The sequence below is a fragment of the Monodelphis domestica genome, chromosome 4 (assembly GCF_027887165.1).
Source record: "Monodelphis domestica isolate mMonDom1 chromosome 4, mMonDom1.pri, whole genome shotgun sequence".
Lineage (NCBI taxonomy): Eukaryota > Metazoa > Chordata > Mammalia > Didelphimorphia > Didelphidae > Monodelphis > Monodelphis domestica.
In genome coordinates, this window is record NC_077230.1 from 385304654 (window position 1) to 385316988 (window position 12335).

At 44.8% G+C, this 12335-nt stretch overlaps 1 protein-coding gene across 6 annotated transcripts in view; it reads right to left on the reverse strand.

Moving 5' to 3' along the window:
- ZBTB40 (zinc finger and BTB domain containing 40) overlaps positions 1-12335 on the reverse strand; it is a 91407-nt gene that overhangs the window by 11205 nt on the left and 67867 nt on the right. For all 6 annotated transcript variants that reach the window (XR_008911529.1, XM_007491214.3, XM_056795609.1 and 3 more), the window contains 8 exons: positions 12142-12310; positions 11471-11893; positions 9609-9815; positions 7928-8092; positions 4262-4476; positions 3115-3277; positions 2829-2915; positions 2387-2619 (listed from right to left, as the gene is read on the reverse strand). Coding sequence is in view for 5 of the 6 variants with exons in the window: in XM_007491214.3 (XP_007491276.1) it covers positions 2387-2619; positions 2829-2915; positions 3115-3277; positions 4262-4476; positions 7928-8092; positions 9609-9815; positions 11471-11893; positions 12142-12310 (1662 nt within the window). In the remaining variant the exon portion in view is untranslated. The remainder of the gene's footprint in view (positions 1-2386; positions 2620-2828; positions 2916-3114; positions 3278-4261; positions 4477-7927; positions 8093-9608; positions 9816-11470; positions 11894-12141; positions 12311-12335) is intronic.

Below are 12335 nucleotides of genomic sequence, written 5' to 3' on the forward strand. Positions count from 1 at the left end.
CTGTTGCATAGGTAACAAACAACTTTCATCTTATACCTTTTCTTTTTCCTGCTTCCCCTATATTCCTGCACTTAAGAGACCTGACTCCCTCCTGATGACAGAGCTTTTCTAGTCACTCTTCCCAGCAATGGCTTCTCCCTGAGGATGGTGGGAGAGTTTGAATAATCCTGGTTCCCCAGTACCACTTCTGGTTTTTCTGACACCAACACACAATAAACCTCTCCTCTGAAGTTCATGTAATCCATATTTATCACTCAATCAAAATTCCGGTGGTTGTTGCCTACTGACCCCTAGTACATTCTCCTTCCTCAATGATTTCAGTATCTTTCTCCCCAATTCCTGACCTCATTTTAAAAGACTTCAACATACATACATATTCATACTCCCTCAAATACCTCAACTTCCCAATTCCTCAGTCTACTCAATTCCCATGACTTAATTCTACACCCCACTCCATCCCAAAGAGGTTTGAACCTTTGAGCTTGCAAACCTATAAAAGTTCTACTTCCATGTTCATGAACTCTGAAATTACTCTGATTATAACCTGCTCTCGTTCCAGCTCTCCCTCTTGCTTTGAATTCCCTTAACCTGTTCTTTGATCTCCCTGTGACCCGAGAGGTGGTGCAGCCCTTGGTTCTCTCCCAAGTGGACCCTGACTCCCACTAGCTACCTGCTCCTCCCTTTCTTATCTTGACCCACCCTCCCCTCAATGAACTGTTCAACTCTATATTATACTCTTCTCCAGTCCCTTGCTTCCTTTTATCCAGCCAAAGATCCTGCCCTGCAAAACCTCAGCTTTGGCTAATTCCCACCATCCCCTGCCTGAGTATTCAACAAGACTCTGTCCTAGGTCCTCTTCTCTTTTTCCCACTAGATTATTTTATTTAGTGAACGCATTAGTTCATATGGATTCAATCTCAATGCTTACTTTCTCTCCTGACCTTCCATCTCCTATCTCCAACTGTCTACTAGACATCTTGAACTAGATACCTCAAACATCTTCAATTCAATGCGTCCCAATTATCTCCCCCAAATCCTCCCCCTAACTTCCCTGTCACTGTCACAAACACCACCGTTCCCCCAGTCAGTGAGGCTCACATCTTAGGTGTCATCCTCAAATCTCCCTCCCCCCCCCTCCAATTCCAATCAGTTGCCAAGTCCTGTCATTTCTATCTTTGTAACATCTTATCCTATAAGAAAGATGGTGGCCCCAGGGCATGCAGGCCCTCATCAACTCATGCCTATTTGTTGGTTCCCATGCCTTGAGGCTCCCTCCACTCCATCCTACACTTATCTGTCAAAGCTTTCTTCCCAAAGCATAAGTCTGACCCAATTCTTGCCTTCATTTTAGAAGACTTCACCATACATACATATTCATACTCCCTCAAATACCTCAACTTCCCAAATCCTCAGTCTACTCAGTTTCCATGACTTAATTCTACACTCCATGCTGGCCCACAGAGAGGCTCCTCTAGGAGGCTTCTCCTTAGCTCCAGTGTCTTTCCTAACTTCTCAGCTTACAATACCAGCTGCCTCTAGGATACTTGAAACTCAGTATCCCACAGACAGCTCTAACTCAGTGTTCAGCACAGAAATCATGACCTTTCCCCTCCAAACTCTCATGTTGGTCAAGGGTCACTTTTGAGTGACCTTGAGCTCTACCTCTTCATCAACCCCATGTACTGAATCCACTTACCAAATCCTGTCAATCCCACGGGCAATTTCCCTGCCCTGTTTACCCTCTGCTCACAGGCCTCATTGCCTCTCACCTGGATGGCTGCTGTGGCCTCCTATTGGTCTCCCTGCCTTCATACAGCTGTTAAAGGGAATTTTCTGAAGCACACATCTGATCAATAAACTCCCATGGCTGTCAATCTCTAGGATAAATAGAGATTGCTTCAAGCCTATCCTAACTTTACCTTTCTTTCTGGACTCATTCTATATTAATCCCTTTCTCACATGTAGCAGTCTAAGTAAAGTGAATCTCATCTTTTCTGAAATGTGGCACCCATCTCCTGTGCCCTTGCTCAGGCTGCCCCGTTAGGCTGCCCTCCCTCCTCACCTCTTCCTTCAAGGCTAAGCTCAAATACTACCACCTGAGGAAGCCTTCATATATTGTCCTGCTACTATGCTGTTTCTCAAAAATGATCTATCTTGAATTCCTTCTGTACATGCTTCTATATGTATATATGGTCTCCCCATATCAACTATAAGCTACTTAAAATTAAGAGCTATTTTAGTTGCCTTTGTATCCCTCTCATCCCTTAGCATACAGTAGGAGCTTCCTAAATACTTGCTGATTGTACTGGCTTGAACAATCTGCTTCTGAATGCTCACTTACTGTCCTCCATGGACCCACACAGTTGGAAATGGCTCTGGGAATTACCTGCACCATCTGGGTGGCAGCTGTTGTGACCTGGGCTTCAGTGACCACCACCTTCCCATGCTCAGACTCAAAGTGCCCCTCTAGCTGGGCCTGGGAAGTGAAGAGCTCTCCACACACTTCGCAGGGGAACGTGTTCTCTGTTTGCCGGAAGTGCTCAGTGGCCACATGGTGCTGCAAGGCTCCAGGAAAGCGGAAGGAGGCTGCACAGTATAGGCACCTGAATGGCTGAGAACCTGGGGAACGAGGAGTGGCAAAAGGCTGAGATTGGAGAGGGAAAGGTGGGGGTCACAGAGCAAGTTCTATTAAAGAGGCATTGTTTCACATAGGAGATAAAGGGAGAAAAGGAGAGGGAAAGTCTCAAAGGCAGGGAGGAAGGAAGAGGAATGGACAGACAGGGTTCTAAGCTTGAGATTAAGGCACAACTTTCAAGAGCAGTACTGACCTGAATGCCGGCATTTGGCATGAACTTGAAGCAAAGCCAGGGTGGGAAAGAGCTCCTGACATGTCTCACACTCATGGAACTTAATGTCTGTGAAGGAGATGAGAAAATAAGAATTAGAATGCAGAGAAGGGCACCTAGCAGTCCAGAGTAGGGAGACCTGAGACCTGCCCAGAATCCTCCCACAAAACCAGGTGAGGATGCTATTGCTTACAAGAGGAGTGACTGGACAGATGCAGCTTTTCCCAGTCAGTCCCCTGGACTGGCCTCACCAGAAGCCCATCCTTACCTGCATGTTCTGTCTTCACATGCTTCTTGTGAGCAGCCGTGCTGGCAAAGGTTTTGTCGCAGGAACCGCATGGCAGAGAAGTGAACTTGGAAGAGCGGTGGTTCTGAGCAGCGAACACATCAGGGTGGTGGGTCCGGTTGTGGTACCACAAACCAGACAATTGCTGGGAATAAGTGAAGGGACATTTGGTCTCAAAACATATTAGGAGGAAAGGGGCCCAATGGAAGGGCATGCTTTTCCTAGCAAGTTCAGTAGTGCCAAATAGCCCACTACTTCTCCCCAGTGAGTCAGAGGGAAGAGCTGGAGCTAGAGGTGAGGCTCCCAAGTCTAATCACAGAATGGGATGTTCCCTGCCCAGCTCCCACCCAAGCTTCCTAAATCGTGCTTTAAGCCCTCACAGCCTGCCCTCTTTAACAAGATCTATGTTCTTCTTTCTCCAGGCTGAGCACTTAAAGTGCACAGTCTTAATTCAGATGAATGTGCTATTTTACTTGGTTAATAGCCAGTCCTATCAAAAAAGGCAAACTCACAACTAAGCTACCTCCTCAGGAGTTATTTCCCCCATACTTTCTGTTCTAGAGTATTTGAAAGTCCTTATAATAAAATTTAGCCTCAGGCACTCAGCCTGGGCAAGTCACTTGACCTGTTTTTCTCAGTTTCCTCTTTTGCAAAATGGGGATAATAATAGTACCCACCCTGAAGGGTTGTTGTGAGGATCAAATGAGATAATTGCTGTAAAAGCACTCAGCACAGTGTCTGCCATACAGGAAGCACTTCATCAGTGTTTATTCCCTTCCTTTCCCATGTCCTGACATTGAACTTGGCCTGAGTCTGAAGGCTTCAAGACTCTCTCCCTCCCTCAGTCTCAAAACTCCAACTATATTCTGCAAAATATCCACAATCAAGGGAGAACTCATTTTTGTCATTGTTATTTCATAATGAGGAAGCCTGACTGAATTCTGAGACACATGGGAGAAGCAGAACAGCTGGATTTTCTGACTGTTAATCTGTCTGTTCCCCAGTCCTGGGCCCACTCTCCTTAGGGGATATGGACATCTCTAACTAAGCCAGTGCCCATAACTGAGTCTGTGCCTCTGGGAGGGTGCAGATGGAACTCATGCCCAGGGGCCAGAAGAGGGGCACTTACCTGGTAGGCTTTGTCACATACGCCACAGCTAAAAGGCTTCCCTCCAACGTGAGTCACCATGTGTCGTTCTAGCAGGGATGGGGCACTGAAGATTTTCCCACACGTTGGGCAAGGATGGTATTCCTTCGAATGGACCTCATGAATATGATTTCGATGATCTTGTAGGGTGGGGAAACTCATCCTACATTTCTTGCAATCATAGGGATCATCTATATCTGATGCCATAGAACAAGTAGTAGAGAAGGAATGCAGAAATAGTGGGTAAAAAGAAGAAAAGTCACAGGCATGGGGCAGTAAGAAAGCAGGAAGACACAACTCATAGGAAGCTGTGTCACAGCTAACACCTATTCATGCTTCAGGGACTACATAGCAAGTTCAGAGATCACCACACCAATTCCCCTTCCTCCAGGCAGGACAAGACACACAACCGAGTCTTCCTGCAGAGATGATCAAGCACTTCCACTCTTTCAAAGATGACTCCCAAAGTGGTTAGTTACCACATCCTCCTGGAAAGGCCTGTTCTAATGCCCAACAACTCTCCTAGCATGACACAGTCAATCTCATTTCCTTCTGCAGCTGTTCAGTTCTTGGTCCTCCTATTCAATCTGACTACGGCTTCCTAAGTTGCTGACCCTTCCAGCTGGCCCTGCCCCGTGGCCCCCCTGGGCCTCCAAGCCCAGAATCTTTCTTTGTCACCTGTGCTATAAAGCTGAAACTCTACTCTGGGGCTATCAAAGCTCTCTCCCAGTCAGACTCACACTCTCATTGCGTACGTGCCTATATTCCTTCTGTCTCTCCAAGACCATACCCTTGAGAAAGCCTCCCTGACTAGGAGAAGAAAACATACAGAATTTTGCTGCTACAGCTAACCTGACAAAAGTATCTTTCCCTCAATTTTTGTAAGGAATCAATACTCAAATCAATCAATCAAAAAGCATTTTCTAAGCACTTACTATGTAATAAGCAGTGTGCCTGATTTTCAGAATTAAAGAAATGCATCTCTATAGCATTAATTATGCATTCAGGAGGCATTTTAAAAATAACTCCTCAAAAAAAAAATGTGGTACAATGGGTAGAGTACTGCTGGTCTTGCAATTAGAAGCATGGGTTTGAGATCCAGCTCTGACACCTAAAAATTGCATGGCCCTGGGAAAGTCTCAGAACCTAGGTTTCCTCATCTGTAAAATGGGAATATGAGTCCTCCCAGGGTGGCTGTAAAAAGCCTTTATAACCCTTATAACACTTGGGAAATATCAGCCTTAGAAATGATCATAAACCATCTTTGTTGCTTCTCTCTTTTGTCTTCCTTTGCTCTCAGTATTAAAAAGAAAAACAAAAACCTCAACTCTTAACTTCCTGTTTTAGTATCAGTTCTAAGGCAGAAGAGCAGCAAGGGATAGGCTATGTATCTTGCCCAGGGTCACACAGCTAGGAAGTGTCTAGGGTCACATTTGAACCCAAGTCCTTCTGATTCCAGGCCTGGCAATATGCTCCCTAACAGCCCCTGTTCAGAACATTTTGTCTGGATTCCTCCTTTGTTCTATCCCACAGTTATTTGTCTATTTTTCCTTCCTCTTGCTAGACTCCTGGTTACTTGAGGAGAACCTAGGTTGCATCTACTATTTATTGCTACTGCTTACAGCAAGCAGAACTCTGCACAAAGTAGGCCTTTCATAAAGTATCTGCTGAAACCAAATGACTAAAGTGGATTTGGGAAAACACAGGTTTTCCCCTGCAACAAAAAGGAAGCAATATGAGTTCTTTCCCTTTTCTACAGTGAACAGTGGCACCTTTTTCTAGTATAGTAATCCTTCTGACAGGGTTACCTTTGGGTTCCAAAAACTATGTGAGCAATGTGTCAGCTCCAACAAGTCTTACCATGTTAGCCATTAGGCTTTGTGGACACACTGGTAGCATTCTGAGGCCCAATGTGGAAAGATTCATCACAATAGGATGGCCATTAGATGATAAATATTTTTGGCCACAGCAGCTCAAAATGACTGGAGGGTTAACGTTATAGACAGGTGGAAGCAATGCCCTCATCAATGAAACCACAGATCTCAAGTAAAAGGATGGGATATCAAACTACTATAACAGGCTATTACCATGTACTGAAAATATCCTGCTTTTTTTTTGCAATGAGATAATTAACCCCTTAAGGTTGTCTTGTTAACTTTGTATTTCTTATACAGCCTGGCAGAGCCCTTAACGTAGAGCATCTGGGAATGGACTGAAATCCAATGTTTGATCATAACAAATTTATGTGTGTGGAGGGGAGGAATCAGCCTTGTTCTGACTAGCTGCAGAAAGCAGCATTGGAAGTAACAAATCCAAGTGTTAAAGAGGCCAACTGAGGTTTGGAAAAACTTTCTACCAGTTCAAGCTCTCCTCACAGGGTTGCATAGGTAGGGAGTGAGTTTGTATTCTACTCATAGATCTGTCTTTCGATTTCTGTAGCTGAGGTGAAGGCCTGTGTGGAAGCTAGTCTTGGGATAAAACCATTGCTTCTTCTCCCGTGCAGTCTAGGAGTTAAGGGAGCACCAGACTCCAGGATGAGTACTCCCATATCTCCCAGGTAAGGTTTAGGCTAATTCCCACCCTCTCATCCTGAGATCCTGGTCCACAGTTTTCCATCAATGTCCCCCAGAGGATTAATTTATCCACTTCCCTGGAGGACTCCCTTTGGTTTTCCTTATACTCTGCTCAGGTCTATACCAGGCCAACAATGAGATCAGCTGTACTCTGGCTGAGCCATCTCCTTCTCTGATTGTCTATGACCTGGATAATGATTCTTTTGTAATTTCTTCAACTTGGCATCACTGGTAATATTGTGTAGACAACATATACTTATCCTATACCCAGAGCAAATGTACGATAATGGTATACAAGAAAAGTTATTATTATACCATATTATTATTATATTATTATACCATCTCCCTATGGCCAATAGTTGTTGTTATTTAGTCATTTCAGTTGTGTCCGACTCTTCAAGACCCCATCTGGGGTTTTCTGGGCAAAGATACTGGACTGGTTTGCCATTTACTTCTCCAGCCTATTTTATAGATGAGGAAATTGAGGCAAACAGGGTTAAGTGACTTGTTCAAGGTCACAAGGTTAGTCAGTACCTGAGGCCAGACTTGAACTTAGGTCTTCCCAACTCTAGGCCCAACACTCTATCTACTGCATCATCTAACTGCCCTTAGTACACTGATTACCAAATGAGCTGGGGCCTCTGAGAAGATACAGAATTATTCCTTCAAAAAATATTGGTATCTAGGTCAAGTAAAAACAACAGTTGTTATTTACATAATACCCTGCTCATTGAAAGGAAGTACTGCAGAGATTAATATTATAATTATTATTATTCTTTAAAAGACGTGGAAACAGGCTGAAATGAGGTGCTTTGTCCATGGGTACACAGCTATTAAATGTTAAAAGTGTGATTTGAACTAGTTTTCCCTGAGTCCAAACCTTTTCCTCAATCCATGCTTGAGCTGTCAGACATAGAATTAGCCTTATTCCCTAGATATGTGTATTCTGAGCCCTTTGATTTGATCTGTTATGTGCAGATGAACCCTGAGCTTCTCTTAGGAGAACAGAAGACAAACAAAAATGTGGCTGTTTCCCTAGGACCTAGCCAAGGCTGGATACCACTTATATACTTACTATGAAAGGTTCGCAGGTGGATGGAGAGGCCATTAGCCTGTCGGAAGCCTTTGCCACACTCTCGGCACACATATGGCTTATCTCCAGTGTGAGTCCTCACATGCCGAGATAGCTCAATCGACTGGGCAAACACGGCATCACAGTACTGACAAGCATACATCTTCCCTGAAAACAACAGGCTGATGTTACAATCTAAATATCATGATGGAACCGGATAGCTAGTGAATCCTATTGTTGGGTAATGAGAACACAGAGACAAAACGGAAAGCTAACTTGGGACCACTTAGCACTGGTCACAAGCAAAAGTACTTAAATGTTGAAAAAATCCCAGGAAATGGTAACTTACAATCTAAGTCTCATACACAGACAAGGTAAATATATGGGATCTGCCTACTTTGATAGGCTTGAAAAGTTAAAGCTAAGAGACCAGTCCCATAATATAATCTACAGGTTAGCTACCATTAATAAGCACAGTTGCAGGGAATGTAAAATAGATGAAATCTTACTTAGTTTTTTAAATCTTACTTTTTAAAAATTACAATACAACAGAAAACCTTGTTTTGCCCCCTACAAGCAATAAGACATAGCAAAACCTAAATCTATTATAGCTGGAAGGGATCTCAGGGCACAGCCCAACAGAAGGAGCAAGAACCCTAGAAAGCATTGAAGTCTCCAGAGATTACCTAGCTGTCTGGTGGCAGAGGTAGGATTAGAATAAAATGGAGGCTACATTTATGGATAATCTTGTTTAAGGGTGACAAATGCTGAACTAGAATCTTGGCAAGAACAAATAACATTTTTAGGGTCTTTTGAAAATTCATTACACAATTAAGGAGTAGTTAGGTGGCTTAGTGGATTAAGACCAAGGCCTGGAGACGAAGTACTAAATCCAAACCTAGTCTTAGACATTCCTAGCTGTGTGACCCTGGGTAAGTCACTTAACCCCCAGTGCCTAACTCTTCCACCTTTCAACTACTACCTAGTATAGATTTTAAGATAGAAGGTAAGGTTTTAAAAAAGAAAATCACTGACAAAGCCCAAATTATTGTTAAGAAAAAGAAATTGCATATAAAAGTTCTCAGAGAAAATAGTATGTTATTGAGATGCTAGATTATAGAAGAATAAAGATGGAAAGGGTGTCATTACGCAGATAAACACTGCCTGAATTATTGCAAATTGTAGCAGTAAATCACAACTACCCACAGCAATTCTGAAACGTAGTATAAAATACTATAAAAATCAGAATATTATTTAATCTTCAAATGCTTCCTAACTAGCCCCCTCAGCCCTACCCTTTCACCCACATATTTGTACATTCTTATTCATCTAACCATGTGCCAAGGAGTTATCATTATTAAGACCAAAGAATAGTAGAGCTAGAAGGTATTTTAGAGACTACCTCATTCCAATCACAGCTTGCCACTTATGGCCTAGTTAGGGAATCTTGAGCAAATCACTTTATTTCTCCAGGACTCAGTTTCCTCAGCTGCAAAATGACTGGGCTAAGCTATGTGATTTCTAAGGTGCCTTTCATCTCTCCACCCTATGATGAACTACTTCATTTTGCAGCTAATGAAACAAAGGTGCTAAAAGGGACCATGATTTGCCCACAGTAGTTCTGCAGCAGTCAGGTGAGGCTTGGGCCCTAGGCTCCAGCTCTTTCAATAGGAGAAGGTTTTACCTTCAGCATGCTTCTTCTTGGTGTGATAAGCCAGGGCAGAGGCCTGAGTGAACGTCATGAGGCAATGCTTGCACATGAAAGGGCGATCTCCAGTATGAAGGCGGAGATGGTTCTTTAGAGTCGAATTGGCTGCAAATTTGGCCCCACATTCTTCACATGAAAAAGGCTTCTCATCAAAATGTTCTGTCAGCTTGTGGTACTGCATTCCTAGGGGAAAAATGTCAGGGACCAAGAGATCAAGGTCATGAGCCACAAGTAAAAGGATCCCGTAAACCACTGCCCCCTACCAAAGCAATGCTGACAACCACAGGGTAGCCTCGGATAATGGCTTCAGCCCTATGGAAGCTACTGTTCGCTACCTTCCAACTGGCATTACCAAAGCCACTTTGTGAGCCCTCCAGCCTGTGCCTCCCACTAGAAACCACCTGCCCCACGTTCTACAGTCACAACTCTCCTGCTTCCCTTGACTTCTCTGTTCACCAGAACATCCAAAGCATGCGAGACTGCTGCCACCAAAATGAGAATTGAAGCCCAGGAAGGCCCATGTAGGCCATGCTCCCAAAGTGCAGAGCTCCCTACTGTCTCTTGTTTAGAAGCTAAAGTCCTTCCCAGTGTAGCTCCAACCTCCCTTTCCCAACCCACAGCATGTGAAACCCTTCCTGGTACCATGCGGCCAAGTGGCTTCACTTGTTCTTCCTGTCCAAATACCCAGGCTTGGCCAGATGAAGCCTCTCACCATCACCATAGCTCAGAATCCCCAGCTTCCTTCAAGGCTGGGCTCCCTGCTGCCCTCTACACGAGGTCTGTCTTTATTTCCATACCCTGCCCCCAACTAATAATACTTTGACCTTGATTTTTATACATTTTGTACTTAGTTCTCTATCAGAGGCAGAATGGTACAGTAGAGAAAGAGTGGGCCTCAAGACAAGAGGTCAAGTCTGACCTCTGACACAAACCAATGATGTAACTTCGGGTAAGTCCTTTAACTTAAGACTCTCCAAGTTAGAGAGAACATTGGTGCTGGCAAGGCTTTGGAGAATGCTGTTCCCCAGTTGATCCTGGGCCCACTTCCTCTTCCTATTTTACTTCCTGTGTCTGTCCCCCCTCCCCCCCCATCTCACTCTGAGATCAGCTCCCAGAGTTCAGGTCCTGCTTTCATTTTTATAGTTTCAGTGCTAATCTTTGCTTCATGGAAGCTGGATACCACAGTGGCTAGAAAAGGATCTAAAGTCACGCAAGTTTGAATCCAGCCTGACACTTCTCAGCTTGGTTTCCTCAAGTATCAAGTAGAAATATCCACAACAACTCCCTCCCAGGCTTTTATCAGGAGGATGAAATGAAGTGATCTGTGCAAAATACTATAGGAAGGCTAGCTTTTACTACTATAGTTATTATACTCTCCACTGCCTTGAATTAATGGCATGGCAGCTGCTTAAAAATAACAAAAGCTTGTTACTGAAAGAATATCACTTTTTAGGGAAGGATCTGTCATTTCATTCATAGACAGACCTCTGGGTGTGGAAACTCCTTGTACAAAAGCAGGTATGAGGTCCTAGGGAGCCTAAGAGGGGAGATGACTTACCTAGGCTCACTGAGCTAGTAACTGTCTGAGAGAAGGCTGGTCCTAGGTCTCACAATGCAAGCCTCACACTTTATCCTGGCCCCACCCTGCCTTGAAAGATACACCATAAACAACAAGAAGGCCATGGGATGAGTGGCAGCTAGCAGGGAGAAGCTAACAAGCCCTCCCTGAAGGTGTCTGATATTCTGCACCCCAGAGACAAGACCCTGATCTCTTGGGGGACTGGGGGTGGTGGGGAGTAGGCTCCTTTCTCTTCCCCATTCCATCGGACTGACTCTACCAGAGGCATGAGCAAATTCTCTCCCACAGATGTCACAGGTCACTGGAAGCCTTCTCTTCTTCTTCTTCGGGGTACCCAATGCTTTGGTCCCAGCATGGGCCTCCTGCAGATGTTTCTCCAGCTCTTTCTTAGAGGCCTTCATCTGGCCACATTCCCTGCAGGGCACCTGCTTCCCCTGGGCCGCTCGACAGCGCTTCACGTGCACCTTGAGGCGGCAGTAAAAATGGAAACTCTTGTCACAGGCCGTGCAGACAAAGTTCTTCTTGGGGGAGGGAGTGGTGCTGCTCTCCAGTTCCTCCTCCTCCTTCTCCTTCTCAATCCCTTCCCCAGGACCAGCAGGACTCCCGGCCAAGACTTCCTCCAGCCCTTCCAGCACCTTCCACCTTTCAGGGCTGCCCTCCTCCTTCTCCTGAGTGAGGAGACCTACATGGGAGAAAACAGCCATGGTTGGGGGACATATGTTTTTCTTTCTGACTATTTTACTTTCTAATAAACATGAATTGCATCCTTTTAGATCTATGCCCCAAGCCTCCCTTTGGTTTCAGGAGCATGTAAAAACAAGTCAATGGCTTTGGGAAGCAGTGAGCCATCTCTGGGATGCCAGCTCCTGTATCCAATAAAGATCCAAGCTGTGACTGGGGCTGGGAAAGCTCCTGTCTGTGTTCTCTTACCCAGGCTCCCCAGCTCTTGCAGGACCACCTGCAGGCCCGGAAAGACCTCATGAATGCTGCAGAGAAGACGGCAGATCTCCATGGTGGGGAGTGACTTTTCCTGGGCTCTGCTGAGAGCTGCTTTCAGGGAGGCTTCAGGGCTGGCTGGCTCACAGGAAACACTCAGAATCTAAATGAGCACCAAGGGACAGAGG